The 22,041-nt window shown below is 40.8% G+C and overlaps 2 protein-coding genes across 3 annotated transcripts; both read left to right on the plus strand.

Moving 5' to 3' along the window:
- Positions 1 to 1,238: 1,238 nt before the first annotated feature.
- On the plus strand, positions 1,239 to 18,375 carry LOC106748730 (mycosubtilin synthase subunit C). Of its 2 annotated transcripts, none has more exons than XM_014627553.1 (13): positions 1,239 to 1,292; positions 7,178 to 7,310; positions 7,907 to 8,203; positions 8,971 to 9,126; positions 10,555 to 10,781; positions 10,995 to 11,057; positions 12,567 to 12,777; positions 13,414 to 13,581; positions 14,140 to 14,336; positions 14,711 to 14,906; positions 16,080 to 16,443; positions 16,763 to 17,213; positions 17,516 to 18,375. In XM_014627553.1, the coding sequence occupies exons 2-13, from the start codon at positions 7,178 to 7,180 to the stop codon at positions 17,654 to 17,656; spliced, it is 2,604 nt and encodes an 867-aa protein (XP_014483039.1). In that variant the 5' UTR covers positions 1,239 to 1,292; the 3' UTR covers positions 17,657 to 18,375. The 2 variants fall into 2 exon arrangements, with proteins under 2 accessions (XP_014483039.1, XP_014483038.1); XM_014627552.1 differs by lacking the exon at positions 1,239 to 1,292 and adding an exon at positions 4,549 to 5,109.
- A 763-nt stretch (positions 18,376 to 19,138) lies between these two features.
- On the plus strand, positions 19,139 to 21,238 carry LOC106748731 (protein FAM45A-like). The gene is made up of 5 exons (XM_014627554.1): positions 19,139 to 19,458; positions 19,576 to 19,772; positions 20,070 to 20,501; positions 20,615 to 20,732; positions 20,817 to 21,238. Exons 1-5 carry the CDS (start codon positions 19,419 to 19,421, stop codon positions 21,086 to 21,088), a joined length of 1,059 nt encoding a protein of 352 aa, XP_014483040.1. The 5' UTR covers positions 19,139 to 19,418; the 3' UTR covers positions 21,089 to 21,238.
- The last annotated feature ends 803 nt before the right edge of the window (positions 21,239 to 22,041 follow it).

Raw genomic sequence — 22,041 nt, forward strand, 5'->3', positions numbered from 1 at the left:
TTAATCAGCGCCTGTACCATCATGCTCGCAACCAGGAAATTAAGCTAGAGGTTCTATCTCGTTTGCGTCAATCGTGGACTTCCCGAGGCTACACGCAAAATCATCAACAAGGTGGACTTGGACCACTTGCTAGCGGCAGTGGAGCTGGATATTGAAGAGGACGATAAGGACAAGAAAGAAGAGAACATTGCAGGAGAGGAGGAAGAAAATCAGAAATAAGAAGGAAGAACGGTTATTCTGGAATGCAGGGACAATGGCATTCCGAAGTAAATATTATATATGGTTAAGATTTTACTATAACATTTTCATGCCTCCATAAATATTCCCTCCATCCTAGCTGCTTTTCTTAATTTTATTTTTCTTAATTTTATATTTCCTGCCAACACTTTCATATCAATTGCCATCACTATTTCTATCTCTAACTCTTTTTCTTCTTTTTGCTCTTTCATCTTATCCTAGTTGCTTTTCTTAATTTTATATTTCTTTAACTGCCATCACTATTTCTGTCACTAACTCTTTTTCTTCTTCTTGCTTTTTCATCTTATCCTAGTTGCTTTTCTTAATTTTATATTTCCTTAACTGCCATCACTATTTCTATCTCTAACTCTTTTTCTTCTTCTTGCTCTTTCATCCTATCTATCCGACCATCCATTGTATCTTCTTCCGTACCTCCAAACACTTTCATGAGATGAAACCTCCATTTCTCTTTTTCTACGTTATTCTCTTTCCATTCTTCCGTCCTTCTCCTTTTTTATTTATGTATCTCCACATCTTTGATGTCATCTTTGATTCCTTATTCAGTATCCTCAATTCCCTTTCTTCTTCCTCCCTTTCCCTTCGTCTCTGCTTTAGATATTCCCTCAGTCTTTTTTTCTTCTCTAATTTCAATGAGATTTCCTTCAGCGTGTCGGTGAGATCGTCAGGACGCGTTTCCCGGACGAAACGAACCACCAACGATTTCGAAGCTGTCGAGTTTTGCTGGCGATTCCGTTCCCCTCAAGGTGCGGAAACCTGCGCACATTCTTATTGATCGCATCCATTGTGTCAATAGGAAGATTACGGTGCAATAGGAAAATGAATGTCTCGTTATCTTGGATCCTCTCCCCTCCTTTCATCACATTAGCACGAGCTGGCGGACTGGGTGACTGATAACGAGTAACGACGTACGCTAAATGGAACATACCACGTCGATTTTGTGTCAACTCATCAATAGTCAGTTCGCCTGCTGGTGCTTTCAACGTCGGCCTCGCGAAACGACGCTTTTCCCTTCTTCGCTCTCCTTCTTTCTTAAGGTGATCGCGATTGCCAATCAAACCGAATCACGATCTCGGGAAAACCTGACCGCAGCCGATCAATCAGCGTACTATACATCTTCATGCTTCCACAAACACTCCCTCCACTTCAGCTGCTTTTACCAATTTTATCTCCCCAACTGCCGCCACTAATTCTATCTCCAACTCTTTTACTATTTCTTCTTCCTCGAATTCTTTTCCTCCCTCTTGCCCCGTCGTATCTTACCTGTCCGACCATTCATTAGATCCGCGCGATACTTCATTAAGTCAATTGCTGCGAGCCAGCTGCATATTTCACATGTACGCAACGTTCAATTAGCCGCGCTGGATTTAATAATCCAAATGGATCTAATTGCCGGAACATAGTAAGTACATTGAAACTATTGTTCGGATGACATAGCACGTTAGTTTTCACGGTAATGTCCCGAGACGAGACGTCCGGTATCAAGAAATGTATCGTCGTGTCGCGTTGAATCATCCATCAGCGTTTTCCACCTTTTACTTATTTCCATATGCCTCCATTTTCGAGCGACCGTCATTCGACCTCGCGCGTTTCGGCGAAAGAGATCACCCGACGCGGGTTTTCCCTTCCCATTAATACCTTCAGTCTGGAACTTCCAGACGGCTCGTGACGGACGTATCGAATGCAAAACACGTAACAATTCTCTCGAGTCTACGTTTCTCTCTCTCTCTCTTTCTTGGCCGAGGAAGCGCTACGTCATCTTCCATTACACGGAATCCATTGAGCGTGTAACATACCAATCGTTACACATCATATTTTCCGACTTGCACGTTATTATTATTATTGTCGCTATTTGTCGAAGTAGACACTCGAGCGACGGGAGTATTGCCGCAATTTACGCAGTTTATGTTAATCGGCTCGATATGATCGCGATTAACTAACGTGGAGCGCACGCAACGCGGATAATTACAGGTATACGCACTGGTCGTTAGCGTATACAGGGTGTCCGGTAATTACCGCTCGTATACAGGTAAAACTGGTTAAACTGAGAGCGGGAAAATCCCTCGCCATTTTGCAAGCAACAATTTCGAATTATTAATTAGTGAAAATGCCCACGTATAGAGACTTCTTTAATAAACAACTAAAAGATTCGCGTGTTAATTGCAAAACAGTACGAGACTTTTTTCAATTACGGTGACCTAATCTACAGGGTCTTCCATTAAGAGGTTTCATTTGAAATTAATAAAAAAGGAATAAGTTTTTGAAAACGTTATTTATTCTAATCCGAAGTACAGATTGTGTGATTAAACGTATATCACACAATATCATCTAAATGACCGCCTCGGCTTTTCTTACAAATGGTCATTCTTTTGAGGAAATTTTCCATCACGTTTTCGCAGAATTGCAGCTCAATTTCGCCAACAGTTCGAATGTTGTCTTTAAGTGCTTGAATCGTTTGCGGAGCATTTGTGTCAATCTTATCCTTCACATAACTCCAAAGAAAAAAATCCAGGGGTGTCAAATCGCACGATCTGGGCGGCCAATTGGAGTCTCTGTTACGCGAAATGACGCGTCCAGGGAACTTCTCATTTAATAATGCGATCATTTCACGGCTTGTGTGGCACATAGCCCCATTCTTCTGAAAATAAACATCGTCAGGTCCAGTTCTTCAATTTCAGTCAATGACGCCGCGAGCCCGAAAATCGCAGCAAACTGCCACTCGTGGGTGGAGAAGTTGTTCGTCAATAGCTCTTGGGTTTTCAGTGCCCCAGATGCGGTAATTTTGCTTATCGACGTAGCCGTGAAGGTAGAAATGGGCCTCATCGCTCAAAATGATTTTCTTGAAAGAATCAGAGTCAACCGCTTGCATTTCCAATACCCAATCGACGAACGTACGGCGTTGTTCATGGTCCGTCGGCGTCAATTGGATTTTGTAAGCAGATGTAGGCCAAGATCTTTGTGCAAAATGCGGTGCAAGCTGGTTTGTGAAATGCCCAGTTGCTGCGAACGTCTCGCAATAGATAAACCAGGATTTTCCGCGACACTTTCAGCCACAGCAGTAACGTTTTCGATTGATCTGACTGGCCGAGCACGGGTTGAGTTCTTAACATCGCCGAGACATTCAAATTTATCGATTAAATTCACAATTGCTGGACGAGAAGATGCTTCTCTGCGACCGAAACTGGTTTTGCGAACCGTCTCCGCGAAATTTTCACCCTGTTTGTAAGGAGTTTTCATTATTTCTATGCGTTGCTCATGCGAATGTCGATCCATCGTTATTCACCGCAAAGTTTTTACTCGACAACTGACAAATACGACAATTCTATCTATTACAGATATACAAAATGCTGCGAAACTTAAAGTGAAAACTCTTAATGGAAGAGTCTGTATATATGACAGCTGTTTTACTTAAATAGACATCGGTATGGACGTTGAACCTGTCGTTAGGTACAACAGCTGCCATATATTTGTGGATTAGGCCGTTCTGAACGAAAAAGATCATTTGCCGTTCTGCAAACAGCAACAAACAAAATAATTCGAAATTTCGCGTACAAAATGGTAGAAGACTTTTCCGCTCAGTTTAACCTTAGCGGTATGCCAAGAATATCATCGGACATCCTATGTAACTCAAAATTCAGTTATCTTCGGGCAGATTCAAATCGCATCCGCCGATCCCGGATCTTCATAAACAAATCATGAGCGCGTAATGACATTGTATTGCAACGCGTCGTAATGACGAGAAGGCATTTAAAAACAAAGGAAGGTCGTATATTTATGAGACGTGTTCAATGATGTCGGTCGGATCTTTCCGTGACGTCGAAGCCGATCGAGTTTCAGTTCGGAGCTTCACGTGAGATCACGGCCGATTTCGCATTTTGAGGCCGATTCAGCAGCGATCCGACACTCGACCTTGCCGCATGATTGGCCGATTGATTGACCGGGATGATCCTTAAAAAAAGGCGCCTCGTCATCTGGACAGTTCGACTTGCGAGGCCGCGGAACGAGATCAACGCGGTCGCGATGACGAGCGGCGCCGAATTTTCACATCGACGCGCGATTAAAAGCCCGCGAAGCAGATAAAAGAAAACCTCGATCTCGAAACTTTTCGGAAGGAGGGATTCGCGAGAAAAGCGCGAAGTACCGCTCTTGGATATCCTCGTGATTTGCGCGCGACGGGGGAAACGATTCTGGATCGCGAAATGGCGATGCGCGTCGGTGATCCCAGAAGACATTGACGGGGGAGCAGCGAAACGACGTTCGCCAGAGTGGCACAAAGAGCCGCCGTGGGTAATGGTAGCGACTGGATGGGGGACAACGAACAATTCAGAGTCCTCGTGGCCGGCTCGATATAAAAGTACGAGCTGAATCAACCAGAGGAGGCATTCTCTCTCGGTAACCCGTTCGCCGATGACCGGACACTGAGGTCGCGTTACTCACGACCTTTGGAGGACCGTCCGCTATCGAGAGAAGAAGAAGGAGGAGGGAAAGAAAAAGAAAGAGAAAGAGTCGGCTGAATAACCGGAAAGCAAAACTAACCGAGTAGGGAAGAAGCGGGCAGAGGAGGGAAGAGGAGCAAAACCAGGAGGAGGATCAACGTAGCGTAGTGCGTTGCGGTGTCGAAGAATCGCCGGAGCGGCTGAGAGAGCGGCCGACCTGAAGAAAGGAAACCCGTGGCGAACATTTGCAAGTGAAAGGAGAGAGAGAGAGACCCGGTCTCTCTGGAATTGCTCTTTGTATTTCGACAGTTTGTCGACGAAATACGAGAAGTGTCGTCAGTTTTTACGGAGGTGTTCGCCGGTGTTGATCGGGGGACGCAGACGCGAAAAACGAGAAGAGAAGAGAGAGAGTGACGAGGTGAGTGACATCTGTGTGTGTGTGTGTGTGTGTATAGGTGTAGGGACGATAACGAAGTGCAAAATCCAGAGCTATTTTACCGGTGAGCTGACGAACCGACGAGCTCGCTCTGCTTTTCCCTTCCGACACGGTGCGAAACCGAAACGATAATTGATATGACATGCAAGGAGAAAACAAGTTTTGCCGCAACAGCAAATTGTCTGTTAATATAGCGACGGTAGGAAAATTCGTTACACGGGAAAAATGATTTTACTGTTTTAGCAAAGTCGTCGTTGCAACGGCAATCAAATTTAGTCGGCACAACTAAATTATTTTGCCGTCCGTGCATCCAGCAAATAGCAATCAATACTTTAGCAAATCTTTCCGCTGTGCGAACCAATTTTTTTTCGCTGTCACTATATTAACAAACTTGCTGTTGTAGCAAAATTCTTTTCTTCATATGGTCGACGACCCAATTCGGAAACTCGACGTGTTAGAGAGGAAAAGAGAGAGAGAGAGAGAGAGAGAGAGAGAGATTTCTGGAGTGGTCGAACACTCGTTCGTGGGACAGTAGAAATCGAGCGTGGTATTTTTCCCCTATATTTTCCTCGATAATATTAAAGTGACTCTAAGTAATTTTCCCATTTTTTCTCTCCCTTTATCTCCCCCTCCCTCCGACGTTTGACGTTTGAAAAGTTGCTCCGGCTAATAAGCGCTCTTTTCCATGCCAGCACGGTCGACAAACGCGACGCGCCTTTGCGTAAACCGACTTTGAATCTTGACGTTATCAGAGCGCAACAACGAGAGTAATTGATTTACGATTGATGCCAATTTCGACATAGTAATAGAGCCCGTTCAGCGTTTGCGTCATTCTGTCGATTCGCCGCTCGTGCGCCGTCGATATCATCGCCGTTCATCAGCCGAAAATTAACCCGGTTTCGCTATAATCAGCTCGATAACAATCGAACGCGTCCTATTGCAGGATTTAGCGATTATCTCCGTCCGTAGCGCAGGGGGCAACGCCGACGGTTCGCCGTTTTGCAAGTCGAACTCTCGATCCGAGACTCGTGCATTATTTATCAAATGCATAACGCAGCACTGAATATCTAATGAACGGACGCCGGCAGGGAGATACCTAAATACGCACACACATATGTGAACGACCTTCCTCCATGTGTTCCTCCTTCTTTTTCCCTTTTATCGACACTTTCAAGGCGAGTGCCAGTGAGAACCGGCGGAATTCCGACGGATCTTTTTTTTTCCCCTTCCGGCAACCGCCGGATTTATCGCGAGGTTTGCACGTCCGCGTCAGCCGTAGGTGATTGTCTCACCCTGAATTTTTCACTCCATGTCGCGCGTTTTATGCTTCGACACGCTCTGAGAATGCTCTTTTCATTTCCCGTTCCGTACACCGCGCTAATTTGCATTTACTTATTTTGCAAATATCCTCCTGTTGTAACAACCGTCATGTTGGCGGGAAAATTAATCGCATCGATTACAGGTTTCCACGAGATCGCCGGTTGTCGATTGCGACACGTAACAGATTCTCTCCCCGATCACATGGAAGACTTCGTCATTGTAATTTAAGTACAGCCTGCCGCTTGTGGATCAAATTGACCCATGCAGAAAATCTTATAGTTGTTCAGTCTTGAATTATTGCGGACATAAACATTCTTTTCTTTTGAAGCACGTACAGATTTTTACTCCTCTCTGTGTAGATTCAACACATTGTCTTTTCTTATATATTAAATTATCCGTTTAAAAAATATACGTAATATAATGCGATCGAGACAAATTTTTCAAATTTACACCTTCAGTACTCTCGAAAGATACCTGCGGATAAGCACGTTTATTGAGATTTCAGTGAAGTCAAAAAAGTTTCTAGGTCTTACAGTGCCAAATGTGCCGATCCAAGCAAGTTGAAAATAAGTATGTCAATGAAGCCGTAATAAAAAAATGTATCCGCGTTCTACAAATCTTTCATAACCGGCGAGATTTCGTAACAAACAATTCACGCAAAATCGCGAGACGTTTCATTTATCGACCTCCACTGAATTACTGAGCGATCCCTTCGTGAAAAAATTTGCAGATGGGTACACTGCAGCAGCAGTCGGTCCTGAAGGGCCACCAGACGGGACGGGAGAAGGAGAAGGATCTGGTACACGAATTGTTCGGCCGTGCGGCGGCCGCTCATCCTGAGAAAATCGCGATACATTACGAAGGTGAGGTTTTCCGCTTCTCGATGAAAAAGAAGAAGAAGGAAAAAAAGGAAGAATAACAACGTGAATTTCTCGATCCTGTTTTTCAATCGGTAATGGAATCAGTGCCGCTCGTCCTCGGTGATTATGCAAACGGGTCAACAATTTGATATTCATAACAGATTCACACAGAAACCAGAATATTTCAATATGATGTAACCTACTCCGTTCGCTCGCGATAACGTTTTCATCGCCGATGCCGTAATAATATTAATAGATACCTCTGGAAGCTGTAATTCTTTTTTTTCTTCGTCTTTGCACATCACGGTCAACATCGTCGCGATCTGCTCATGGTGAAATATAAACATTATTCACCGCGTTATCGCGATCATCGGCGGAAAATCCGTGAAGAGATGAAAATTCACTCAGATTTCGCGGCGCACAATGTAAAATTGATCGATTAAACGAGCAGCTTGATCACGATCAACGCCGTAGCGCCGAACTAGTTTCTCCAGCTGGTTATATTAATATTAAGCAATAAATGGCTGTGATAACAACGCGCTTATTAGCTCGAATTTAATCTACTCATATCCTAATGTCACTAACTATTTCCCGGGTAGATAATATCGGCCAGGAGCACGTGTTGTCTTTCGAGGAGCTGGACAAGGTTACCAATCGGTTGGCGCGCGCGTTGCGCAAGTATAACAAATTCGGGACGACCACCTCCGCCACTTCCTCCTCCTCGCAATCGTTCGTGGCCGTCTGCGTGAAACCCTCGGATCGTCTCCCGGCCGTGCTGCTGGCTATACTGAAGGCGGGGATGGCGTATCTACCTTTGGACGCGGAGTTCCCGACGTCCAGAGTGAAGCACATCCTGGAGGAGGCCCAGCCGCTGATGGTGTTGGCCGAAGATGGAGGTGAGCGGCAGAAAGTCGGTCTTTCTTTTTTTTTTCATTTACCGTTTCATTTCATTTAGTGTCTCATTTGTCGTCCTGCCTCACTTTATTTCATCGTATCTTATTTACCTGATTTATTTCTGTTGCCGAATAACGTCTCGATTTTCAGCGTTGAAACCTTTTACTTCACCGAAACGCGTTCCGGCTCGCGAATCCTTGCGCGCGTATCGGCGTATCGGACGTTCGTTTGAAATGAAACGATACAATATCGATAGCAATCGAACCGTGAAGAACGAAGTTAAAGTCGGTGTTGACGGCAAGACACACCTTGCAAGTTGTTTTTTACTACGAAATCTTCTCGCCTGCGGTATCGCATATCCGCATGCAATCTCTCTCTCTCTCTTGAATTTTTTGCAACGTAACGTTGTAATTAACAGCGATACTTTGAAATGTGCGCAGCGGGCCGTCTCAAAGAGCGATTCGCAGAATGCGGATACATTTTATCACGCCTTCGTCATAATTGCTCACGGGGAAACCTTGAAGGGGCGCCTTTTTTCTCCCCCCCTTCGCCTTCTCTCTTCATGCTGGATTTGCAATTCGTTATTTCACGCGCGTTCTTCCGCTTCCACCTGTTCCCTTTACCCGTTGCACGCACGATTAAGGATACACCTCGTTCAGACGCTTTGACCGTAATAACCGTTATTAATTCCGTGTAAAAAAAATATGTTTGAAACGCCCGGTGAGTTGCATCATAAATAAGGTTAACTTACGCGATTCTGCGCTTTCAGCGGACTTGTCGATTTACGACGGTGCTTTGGTGGTGACGTACGAACAGCTGTTGGAAGAGGCCGAGCGAGAGCAAGAGGACGCGTTGACGACAGTCAAGGAGGCGAATCAGATCGCCATTGTTCTCTATACTTCCGGGAGCACAGGAGTCCCGAAAGGTAACACACTTAAAAGTTAATTCATATTTATTCGGTCGGTACTAATAACATATTCGCTTTAATCTAAATTCTATTATTTATATATATGTAAAGTGAAGGAACCACTTTCATTTGAAAAGCAACGGATTAAAAGACATATATAATTTTCTTATTTGAACAAACTTTTTTTCTTAAAGTAAATCACGTGTATATTGGTATAAATAAATATTTTATTAGTATCACCGAATATATAAATATTTCTGATGTTTTAGATATGTTTTCTCTCAGTGCAGTAACATTGAAAATTTCCAATCGTGTACATTCTGAATATTTGTGCATCACTTCCGGATAACATTGCCGATTCATCGAGTAATCAACAATCATAACGCGCGAATATTCGGACATAATGTGCCTAATTAGAAATTTTCGATTGTCAATCTGCGCCTAGGAAATGAGACTGCGTTAATAAAGTATTGTATACGATATGATGGAACATGATGTGAGAAATCTCATTTAGTCCAAAAATAAAAAAAACGAAGAAAAAAAATAACACCGATGCACGCCTTCCGCTGCGACGAATTCCAGCGCAAAAAAAAATGATTGCACGTAATATCATCTATTCGATGTAATCGATCTATTCATTATCATCTCTCACGGTTGATTTATTTCCACAAAATGCTACATCACAATAAATTATTTTCTGTCACTAGCTGGCGCTCCTTACGTCTACACGCGCTATTGCTTTTTCCTTCCCGCAGAATCTGAATTGTATCAGTGGGTGTTAATTAAAATCATGCCGCGAGTGTTCACATTTTCATATTGCGCAATAAGAATAAGAAGCAATGTCATTGTAAGAAAAAAAATATTGCAAGAATATTCGTATTGTAACTTTGCATTCGAAATGAAGCACAAGAGAATAACGGTTGGAACTTGCGCAATAGAATGCACAAATGAAGTTCTTTACAATTTTTTTATCGCGGCAATGATAACATTCAGGAAGTGAGAAAGAGAGAAAAAGAGAGAGAGGGAGAGAGAGAGAAAGAGAGAGAAAGAGAGAAAGATCTCATTTTATGTCGTCATGCACGGGAAAAAATTAGTCTTAAATCAAAAATAGATATTCTCATATATGTAAGAATATTATAATCTTCTTAGGAGACTTTAGTCTTAATTTGATTGGATTTATATTGATGCAAGTATTACTTGGACTCAATTTAAGACTAATCTTCTATGAATATTATAATATTCTTGCTTACGTATGAAAATATCTATCCTTGATTTAAGACTAATTCTTTTCCGTGTGTTGTTCTACTCTTTCCTATTACGTATCCGAAGAGTTTCACTTCTTCGTTGTAATAAATGACAGAATGTGAATAATACAATGAGATATAAAGACGCATAATAATAATGTAATAAAATAATATGATAATATATAAATTTGTTTTTACAAAGGTGTGCTCATACCTCACGCCACCCTATTGAATCGTCTGCAATGGCAGTGGCGGGAACTACCATACGCCGACGACGAAGAGGAATGCGTCTTCAAGACCTCTCTCACGTTCGTCGACAGCGTCCCGGAGATCTGGGGCCCACTGCTGCAGGGTCGCACTTTGGTGGTGGTGCCGAAGAGCGTGACAAAGGATCCGGAAAGATTCGTACAGCTGTTGGATAAACACAGGGTAAACTTTCTCCCCCGACATCATAAACGAAAATTCAGAGAAACAAATCGTCCTTTAACGAACTTTTCCCGCTTATCATTTTCCCACTCGATCGATTCAATTCCACGTCGAAGCGTTTCGTCATCACTTCTCGTTTGACATTTATAATGCACGACGATTACGAGAGGCGATAGTTTGACGATAAGAACGGAAAATCACCCGTGTTTTTTCCAGATACAACGTCTAACACTCGTGCCGTCGTTGCTGCGTTCATTATTCATGTATTTGGGTCTGCACGTAAGTACATCTGCATTCCACACGCATGCATCTCATTCACGAACTGAATCTGCGCATTGTCGGATGAATTTGCCCATCGGTATTCCATAATCCCGATGTTTTGCATCACGCTCGGCGCGAAAGGTTGCGATTATTATTATTTTTATTACGCGCGTCTCGCCGCGTCATTTTCTCAAATCCGAGTTTCCGTAATGTCAGCATCGCACGATATTATTAGAATAAATATATTCCCAATGACTCGCGGTGATAATCATAGCGCGCTGCGCACGAGACGCGCGATACGATCGACGATCAGGGATTTATAGAAGGTGGAATTAAATGTAGCGATTGTGTTTATTAGACAGCCTTTCAGCGGTCTCGGCGCGAAATTTTTGCGCGAGTTTAGACCTTTGGCATTTCGCAGCCGTTTTACAAACTTATCGTCGATTTAATCTCAAGCGCAGAATCTACAATAAGTGCGTTCACAGTTCGATGACTCTCTCTCTCTCTCTCTCTCTCTCTCTCTGTTCCTCGAATTGACGCGGTAGCGTGCAATTGAGAAAGTTTTCCGTAAATAAGCGTCCAAATAATATTATTCACAATAATCATACAAATAATATTATTCTCAATCAAAGCCTAAGTGATAGAGAAAGACTAAATCTTATATGACTTGATGCTGTAAAAATATAAGGAAATAAGCCTATAAAATTATTAATAAAAATAAAGAAAAATAGAGAGATAAAAATAATTAAATTAGAAAAAGAATAATTAAAAAAAATTTTTAATTCTTTTATTATATAATTTAATAATAAGATAAAAAAGATCTAATTCGTGAAGAAATTAATCAGAACTGAAAAAGAAATAAGGTTAAAATGATTAAAGTTCTGAATCAGTTTAAAGAAGTAAAAAAAATTAATTGATGGATCAAAGGTATTAAAAATATTTAAGATCAGAATCAAGACCAATAAGTTTTATTAAAAGATTTGGATGAATTTAAGGAAAGATTAAGATAAAAATAAAAGAAGATAATTAATAAAATTAAAAGAAAAAGAAAATGAAGAAAAATTCAATATATAGGTATTATTTGAGGAATAAAAGAATATTTTGATATATTTCAAATTGACAATTTAATGTTATAAAAATTAACTAAACCGTAAGTAACGGCTCAAGTCACGTGGTTCGCGTGCTCGTCGTCGATCGTATCGGATTGAGCGAGCTGTAATCAGCGAGATCCGCCTGCGGATAATCGACGACGATTTGTCGTTACTTTGTAAGCTAATTATCGTCAACTCGGCAAAGGTGAATATATCGCGTAGCCCTCGGCGATCCTCGATCTCCTCGCCTAACGATACATGGTGCGCGTATGGCGCGTAAATACGAGATCGAGATAGGCGAGCAGACACGCACGCGTTTACCTCGCGAGGGCGAGTCAGCGAATGATTTTCGCAACGGGAACATTCGTTGATTAATTATCGTGTGCAGCAGACCGCTGAATCCGCCGTTTCACCAGTTTGTTGCCGCGTATTGCAGGATAATGACAACGCTCTCGGCCGCCTGACACTCTGGATCTGCTCCGGCGAGACCTTGCCGGTCGCATTGGCCGATCAGTTTTTCGCCACTTTCGGCGATCACGGCAAGACGCTGGCTAATTTCTACGGCAGCACGGAAGTTATGGGTGACGTCACGTACCACCTGCTAAGCAAACGCGCGCAATTGCAAGGAATGGAGAAAGTGCCGATCGGTAAGGATCGTTTCTTTCCCTTTTGACTTCTCGCTTAACCGCTCTTATAAAAACGCTTCACCGTTTTCGCCGAGACTACAAAAACTGAATTCGAGCGAAAGCGTGCATTCCGCTGAATATGATCTCATTTTTTCGTAATAACGAGTGGTTGTAGAATTGTCTGTGAATGTATCAGAAGCGTGTTAATCGTATTATTGAATATTTTTGAGTAGTAAACGCGCACAATGATGTGTAAATTTAAGGTATGAATGTTCAGCTATGAATACAAAATACTTGCTCAACATTCATAAACATTGCACATTTTGAAATAGTACGAGTAAATGAACGATTCTTTAATTTGCTTCTTTTCGCACTGAAAACTGAGTAAAAGAGGTGAGTGTAAACGTGTTGCCACTCTAGATGGAAAACTAGTATCGAAGACAAGGAATTGAAAAATATCCATATAATACTCGTGTGTACTCGTCTATATTCCATCGCTTAATAGTGCTGCGCGTGACTGAGAATGCGAGAAACTCGAGCGCAAAAATGATAGAGAAGATTAGAAAGTAGTCATATGAGGAATAACAACGAAATATTTTTCGCCGAACAATCGCCGGTTTTGAATTCACGTCAGCGCTTGGTGTATTTCGCTCGCAGGTAAACCAGTCGACAACTGCATAATTTACCTCGTGAACAAGGACATGCGATTAGCCCCTCAGGGAGAGGTCGGCGAGCTGATAGTAGCCGGAAGGAACCTCGCCGCGGGTTATATACGCGGGCGGGACGCACATAAATTTTTGGACAATCCTCACGCTATCGATCCAGGTGAGAGGGGAATCTTCGAAGAGAGAAATCTCCAAATTCTTTGTAATCACGCAGAATCGCACGGTCGTCGAAAATACGCATATCGTGCAGCGACGACGATCGCGTTCGAAGTTGTCTACAGATATTTGTCGGTCAAACTGGAAGACGTCGCCGAGTTCGCCGGAGCATTCGAGAAAAATTTGCCGATAATCGTTGTTTCCCGTTGTTTTAATATCTTTGATCCACCAATTAATTGATTCAGAACCTTAATCATTTTAACTTTATTTCTTTTTCAATTCTCATTAATTCCTTCCCGAATTAGATCTTTTTTTATCTTATTATTAAATTATATAATAAAAGAATTAAAATTTTTTTTAATTATTCCTTTTCTAATTTAGTTATTTTTATTTCTCTATTTTTTTTTTTTATTAATAATTTTATAGGCTTATTTCCTTATATTTTTACAGCATCAAGTCATATAAGATGTTGTCTCTCTCTATCACTTAGACTTTGATTGAAAATAATATTATTTGGATGATTATTGAGAATAATATTATTTAGACGCTTATATGTCCGCAGAGTATCCGAAAATCTTCCGCACGGGCGACTATGCCAAGATAGTCAAGGGGTCCATAATTTACGAAGGACGAGTGGACTCGCAGATCAAAATCAGGGGCCACCGCGTCGACCTCACGGAGGTCGAGAGGGCGATCGCCAGGATACCCGACATCGACAAAGTCGTGGTTCTTTGTTACAAGCCCGGCGAACTGTCGCAGGTAAAAATAGCCTTTTCGCGATACGTTCCGTCGAAATAATTGAAGGCATTGAAATCACCGACTCCGGAAATCCCATATTTAGAACAATTTCTCTTCTACAGAAAAGAAAAGATGCTAAATTCAAGTAAATATTTACCAATATTCCTTCGAAAATTTTCACTCGAATAAAGCAAATTTTACTTGGACCAAGTAAATACTTAATTTGGATAATTTACTTGAAAAATATTTTATTTGAATTAAGTAAATATTATTTGATACCGCTATAAGTAAACATTTTATAAGAGATATTGGGCTGATTATTTACTTGAATCTAGCATTTTTTTCAATGCGGTTTTCCGCTACGTTTATTCTTCAAATTTCCGTTGAATTTTCAGGCGCTAATAGCTTTCATCACCACCGTGAACGGCAAGGCGCAATTCAGCCAGGAGGTCGAAAGTCTCCTGCAAAGGATGCTACCGCCGTACATGCTGCCACAAATTGTTATCATCGACCGTATACCTCTTCTGACCAACGGAAAGACGGATCGGCAGGCATTGCTGAAGCAATACGAGTCATCCTGTCCTGACAACGGTGAGCAGTCATCACGTCATTTCGAACGATTGTCGGATAAAAATATAATCGTCGCGATTATCTCCGGGAAATATCAAATAAACCGTTGCTTTACGTACGATAACTGTTCTCTGTGTTTCAAGAAACGTCGGATATACTGCATACATTATAAAATCGGACTACCGTTGAAATCTAATCGCTGATAAACCAAAATAAGATAGGACAGATCTTTAAGACCTTAATCGTGGCTATTGCGGCGACGTAATATGTTTAGTTTCATGGGAGCATATAAATATTTTTTTCTTGATACTTCGAAATTCGTTCGTAGATTCACCGTATACATTTGGCTGGAGAATAATCCGCGTGCATCAAATATTCGCGTTAAACATTCCCGGATAACAAAATGACGCCGGAGAATAACATATTGATTTCATATCGACGGCAGAGACGTTATATTGTCGTGTCCTCTGGCGTCATTTGACTTATCTGATTCATATCCTCCCACAAAACTAAAAATATCATCGCTACAATGGCTATGATTAAGATTTTTGAAAACCTGTCCTATCTTTCTTTGGTTTGTAATCTCAGAGCCAGTGTAAATATACAATTTATTTAATCACTAATGTACGCGCGATCAAGTTGAGGGCCGATTTCTCAGATTTCTGAAGTTGACTCTAACCCACCCAAGCAGCAAAGATATTAATATATTAATATATATTAATATCTTTTAATATATATTTATATCTTATATCTTGAATTGATTATGTTTGATTATGTCTATTTATAACAAATTATTTAAAAAATATATCGATTGCTGAAAGATATTAATATATTATTTAAATAATTTGTTATAAATAGACATAATCAAACTTCAAGGTGTACATATTTTAATTAAAAAATGGAATTGTAGCAGAGCAGCATAATTATGATATTGCGACATTTTTGCTACGTAAGATATATATTAAAGGTTCTAAAACGTATGTTCTTCGAACGTTCTTCGAACGTTCCCACTTTGTTTGAATATAGTGAACCTAAAGCGAACGTTCCTCGAACGTTTACGTGCTGCTTAAGTTGATTTCTCATTTTTTACTCTTCGGATCCTGACTTGAGGATATAATCTCTCCGACGCTGAGCTCACCTCAGCCACGAATTATTCCAGCGTGGATCGGGGTCATCGAAAGTTTGACTTTGCAGAGGACGAGGTTACCGCCAACTGCGATTACAGCGGCGTGCCGAGCCAAGACCTTGTGAAAGCTCACGTTCTTTTTCCGACCATCGCGTCCGTAATCGGACGCAACAGTCGCGCACCGGTGACGTCACAGGCGAATTTCTACGAGCTCGGTGGAAACTCCCTGAATTCCATCTACGCGGTGACCAAGCTGAGAGACCAGGGTTATCAGATCGGCATCACGGACTTCATCACGGCGAAGAATCTGGCCGACATATTGGATCACATGAAGCTCGAATCCAGCGAGGAGGAGCCGCTGGAGGAGACCATCGACCAAGGCTCGTACATCTTCGAGCCGTTGCACGACAGCCACAAGGAAGACGCGATCGTGTGAGTTGTTGCTACAAAAAGGATCCTGAAGGAAGAAAACTCAATTCCTGCTACCGAACAGAGACCAGACGAAAATTTGGTGACGAGAAATGAAAATCCGATGACAAGGAATGCGCGAACATTTCGCTCGAACGTTAAAACTCGGTTAAGACAACCGGAGAATTTTCTTCTTCCTCCGACTGAGTTTTCGTCTGGTTTCCCAGGCGACCGGAAATTCGGTTACATTGGAATTGAAATTGTTTTCCCGAGTACGCGTAATGCACGTACGTTTATATAAATATGGAAGGTCACGGGCATAAACGAAGGCTAAAATTTGCAGAATAATCACGGAGAGCTTTTACGCGAAGTCCGATTTGGAGCAGTGGTTGATGCCGGACATAAGCAGAGCCGATTATAAGGAGCTGATGGAGGCCATATGGCAGCCTCTCGTGGAGAAGGGTCTGAGTTTTGTGATGAAGTCGATGCAGACCGGTAAAACGATCGGGGTCGCCCTCAACTTCGACCTCTGGGACGAGCCCGAGGTGGTATTGAGCTCCAAGCTTATGATTGTCTTCGACTTTCTCGAGTACCTGGAGGCACCGATCAGAGAATACAAATTGCCAAAAGGTAAAGATCAGATTATTCACAACTTCATGATGACGACCAGCACCGAGCTGAACGCCGCGGAGAACGTGCTGGCGATGAGGCAGATGGAGGAGCACTGCTTGGAATTCGCCAAGCAGAAGAAGTTCGCCGGCATTTTCACGACGAACACCAGCCCGCTCACACAGGTAATTCATTTCGAAGAGCATCCCACAAAAAATATCGCTAATATAACGATTAATTAAAACCCTTACAATCGCAAGTTTTCCTATCATCGTCGCATTTATTTACCGTATAAATGTCACGCATAATATCGTACATTCATGTAATCGTATATATCTAAACAGACGAAGAGAGAGAGAGAGAGAGAGAGATAATATTTTTTATATATCTACGTATAAATATCTAACGTTGAGGTCCCGGCTAAAGAAAAGTGTTTCTTCCGTGTGGTTCTTTTTTTATATAAGCAAATCTGTATGAACTTCCACAGCAACTCGGCACGGACGTGTACGGCTACGAATCCATGCTGGTGTACCAAGTAAATAAGTACGAGATACCCGACGGCAGCAAACCCTTCGGCAAGGCTCCCGACAGCCAATTGGCGATATGCTCGTTGAAGATGATCAAGTGAAGCGAATCAATCGATGTTACTTCAGTATTGATTTAGAGCTACGTGCGAGGAACGCGCGTTGCCTCCTGACGAATTGCCCAACGATGAATATCTGTATATATTTTTTGTAAATAGATGTGTATAATTAGCAACTTAGCGAGTTGTTTGGAGTAATTTGCAGTTAGTATTATAGACTTCAAAGTGGTCCATGCGCAATCAAACAGGGGACAAAGCACTTTCGTGCTGACACCCGGCTATGTATCGTGACGTGACGTAACGTTGATTTTACGTAATATATCAACTTGCACAAATTGTCGAATTGTGTGCGTGGGCAGCAAAAATGAGCTCAGAAGATCAGCCATCAATTGATGTGAACTCGTCACGGGCAACCTCCATCACATATTCTTACTTTATAAGCGAAATAGTACATATAAGATCGTCTTATAGATTTATTATTTAAGATACGCGCCTACGTGAAAAATTCTACGTAAATTATTGTGTACACGTAAGAATAATTTTACTTTTCAATAAATATTCGCTCTCATAATAGTCTAGTTTCGAAAACGGCGTTTACATCGTTATAAATATAGTATAGCAAAAGTGGAAAAAATGGTGTGTTCGAAGCACGCAACGTAGTAAATAAGTTAAGAACGTAATTCTTATATAACGTGATGATAAAAATGCAGGACTACAGACAGCTACACAAAGCGTACTTTAAGAAATATAAAAGAAGACTTTGAGATATCTTGTTGTGAAAAATCCCGAGGACGTTTCGAAGAAACCTTTTCCTTTCCGTTTCCTTTCGAACGGACGTACCGCCTGAATGCGATAGAATAGTGAGAGAAATAAAGAAACTTTCTATTAACAATTGTGCTACATTACTCAATTGTTTCTCATGTGTAATGCTTTATCAAACTATCACTACAAAAGAAATAAATTTTTTTATTGACAATTGTTGTTGACAATTAATTTAGTTTTTTGTAAGTCAAGACGGTCGAAAGCATGCATGCTCTGATCGAAATATTTTACTGAAATACTCTCTCGATTGACCCCACTTTTCATTTATATACGCTGTTTTCAGTTTAATTCAATAAATTTCATAACATCTAACATTTCCAAAATTTTGTTATCACTTTTCAAAATTACATTTTAATTCACATTATATTTCACGACATTACATTGAATTCCATGATAAAAATGATGATTCTTTTTAAATATTTATTGTTATATATTTCAATAATTTTTCAGTAACTTTCATCAAGCTCATAGTGTATTAGTATTCGTATATAAGAAAAGTTTAAGTATATGGCTAAAATTTATTGAATTTAGCTCAAAACCACGTACATTGACGGAATGATAATGAAATGGGGATGATGAAATTGAGAGGGAATTTCAGTAAAATGTTTCGCGTAATATTTCCATCAGGGTGGCCGCGTTCTCTTTGGGCACTCACGCGCTGCAAGCGTCATTTCATCTTCCTTTGGCACATAGTGAATAATAAAGCTGGAACGACGCTTATAGTGCGCGAACGTCCAAAGAGAACCCAACCTATGAACCATCGGCGGCACATAACCTCAAATACTCGCAGCTCACAGTATGAAAATATTCAATATATTGTTAAAGTAATAACATTTCTATTCCTACAAATGCGGAATATTCGACATGACGAAAAATATAGTGAAGTGAACACAACAGATTTCATTGTTGACATGCAAAATATGCGAAGAATAATTTGTTTCTAACAGTGTATTGTAATTGTTAATTATTTGTCAAAGAGGACCAAATGGCACCGTTAACAGATCTACTCTCTTGTAGTATAATAGGTAATTTGTGAATATAAAAATAAGATTTCACCAGATCTTCCCTTTCTAACACTTCCTCTCGCATAAACACTGTTTCCGGATATTTGCGGTGCTTTTAATACAAGATGAAAATTGCAGAGAAGGACTGCAACGGAGACGTCTTGTGGACATGGTCGTATCCGGCGGTGACGGAATCTCAGAAGACAGTAGTTACAAGAAAGTGCAATTTGAAATTAGAGCACAACTCTCCTCATGTATTCGTATGCGCCCGGCATGGCCACGACTGGTTTTACATACATTGCAGTGAAGTTTTTGATTCTGATAAATTACCGAAAGTAAGTAATTCATAAACTGCTATTCTTCTACTGAAGAAAAAATATACATGAAAGAACAAAATGCTTTCGTGCAAATTTGATGACCCACTGTTCGATCATGCTAAAGAACGTATGTTTAATCTGTTATTGGCAAAATTAGAAAAATTTTAATAATAATTTTATACTTGTACTAAATTTGAGAAAAATCGGAACGTATATCATTTACTTGGATAGATTTGCTTATCAGCAATTTCAAAAACTGCTCTTCCAAATTTCCTCGTGTATTTGATAACTCACGTATTTTATAATTGTTCATAGGTGAAACAGTTTGCGTTGGTTCTGTTCGCGAAGGATTTTAATCCGCAGAAATATGAAGTACTTTCGCGAGTCCTCAGCAAGATGTATTGCAAGACCGGGAAGCCGACGGAAATTTTGCAACTCTACCTTTCCGTATTCACGAAAGGATCATGCTCAACACAGGAGAACGGAACTTTCGTCTCCGATGACTTCAATACTCATCGTTTTGCTGCTAACACCAATGTCCGAGAACTAATCAAAACGTTCGAATTAGAGACTATTTTGATATACACCGCTCTCTTGCTGAAGAGAAGAATTGTCATATATCATCATAGCTTGGAGCAACTTCTCAAATGGATCAAAACATTTCCCACGTTGATGAGGCACAGGAAGGTCACCGATAATCTTTTTCCTTGGGTCGATTTGGTGAACGACGAAATAACCGAGTTAAAGGTATATATCGTATGAAGGATTATGTTTTTGACAATTGCAAGAGATTAATCGTAAGATATTTATAATATTGGCGTTTTTTTTTTCATTATTGTATAATTATTGTATTGTTACAGAGGTATTCATATTATGTGGCAGGCTGTAGCAATAGCTCGATATCTTCAAGAACAGATCTGTACGATCTGCTCGTGAATATCCCCGCCAGAGAAATTACTGTGGCTTCGCATGCAAAAGGTAATAAATAAGAACAAACTTTACCCATCCACCAAAATAATATAATATCGTGATATTTCCTGAAAATTCCCCAATTCATTCTAGAAAGTCTTACAATGACGAAGACTCATAAGGAGATAGCCTTGTTCATGGTACAGCTGTGCGAAAATCAAAATTATACGGAAGCACAGATTATATCTGAGATAAGTGACAAAACGCAAGATCTATTGAATCAACTGACTTTATTGGCGACGGTGCAGGCTCCGGATGGCAAAAAGATGATTTCTGTCGAAATATTCAAGGAGAAAAACTTAGCGCCAGCTGTAGAAAGTTTCCTCATTAATTTGGCCGTTGCGGAAAATCTATTTATGTTATGATACGTAACGCGTCTATTTGCATATGCACTTGATCACTTGTATATTAAGCGAGAACTTAGGTCTAGTCGATACAAAAATTGTGTATATTACTTGTAATCATGTCATCTCTCTGATATATATTTGAGAAGAAATATACACGAAAGAACATAATGCGATCGTATACATTTTTGATAACCCACTGTTCGATCGTGTTACCAAAGAACGTACGTTTAATCTGTTATTGGGAAAATTCGAAAAATTTTAATGATAATTTTATATTTGTACCAAATTTGAGAAAAATCGGAGTGTACATCATTTACTTGAATAAATTTGCTTGTTGGCAATTTCAAAAACTGCTCTTCCAAATTTCTTCATATGTGACGTTGCAAATCGGCCTCTTCTTTTCCGCTGCATCGCTGAACTAGTATATGTTTTCTCATTTCAACTTATTGCACCAGTTCAGCAGTTCAGCTAAAAAGAACAGGCTAAATTGTTCTCTTCACATTCGATTGTGATTGGTTGTTTCTTTAGGTTGAGGGTTTCAAGCATCTAATGTAGACCGGGCTTATCGTTCGATGGCCGAGCAATGGCTGCGTTCGGCAAACACAACGGTTGAGTAATTCGCCAACATAATTGATCCAAATTTAGGGATCTAATAATAAGAACTAATAATCATCGGCCGCTCACTGGTCGTTTGTTTTTTGAACGCAGCCTCGTTCGGCAGAATATTAATTTTAACGGCAGTTTTTTTAGTTTAATTCGCAACTGTTGGAAATCTCCCGAGCTGTGTGATTGGGTTATTCCTTCAGATCTAGAGGAAAAATCCAATATCCGCGCAGAAAACTTTCAACAGTCGTGAAATAAACGTTCTTCTGAACGCGGCCGATGAATCATTCATTCGTCTCACCTTCCAACGATAATCTTTCCTCCAACCTTGGCAGAATCGAATTTGAAAACTTCGAGAGAGACAATCG

This window comes from Dinoponera quadriceps, unplaced genomic scaffold, assembly GCF_001313825.1.
Source record: "Dinoponera quadriceps isolate SergipeBrazil2010 unplaced genomic scaffold, ASM131382v1 scaffold3127, whole genome shotgun sequence".
Classification (NCBI taxonomy): Eukaryota; Metazoa; Arthropoda; class Insecta; order Hymenoptera; family Formicidae; genus Dinoponera; species Dinoponera quadriceps.

Excerpts from the sequence above, each read along its gene's own strand:
- LOC106748730 (XM_014627553.1), top strand. The coding sequence starts at position 7,178 with ATGGGTACACTGCAGCAGCAGTCGGTCCTGAAGGGCCACCAGACGGGA. Across the intron at positions 13,582-14,139 it reads TCCTCACGCTATCGATCCAG|AGTATCCGAAAATCTTCCGC; the intron begins GTGAGAGGGGAA and ends ATATGTCCGCAG. Across the intron at positions 17,214-17,515 it reads ACACCAGCCCGCTCACACAG|CAACTCGGCACGGACGTGTA; the intron begins GTAATTCATTTC and ends GAACTTCCACAG.
- LOC106748731 (XM_014627554.1), top strand. The coding sequence starts at position 19,419 with ATGGCACCGTTAACAGATCTACTCTCTTGTAGTATAATAG. Across the intron at positions 19,459-19,575 it reads ACTCTCTTGTAGTATAATAG|AGAAGGACTGCAACGGAGAC; the intron begins GTAATTTGTGAA and ends TGAAAATTGCAG. Across the intron at positions 19,773-20,069 it reads ATTCTGATAAATTACCGAAA|GTGAAACAGTTTGCGTTGGT; the intron begins GTAAGTAATTCA and ends AATTGTTCATAG.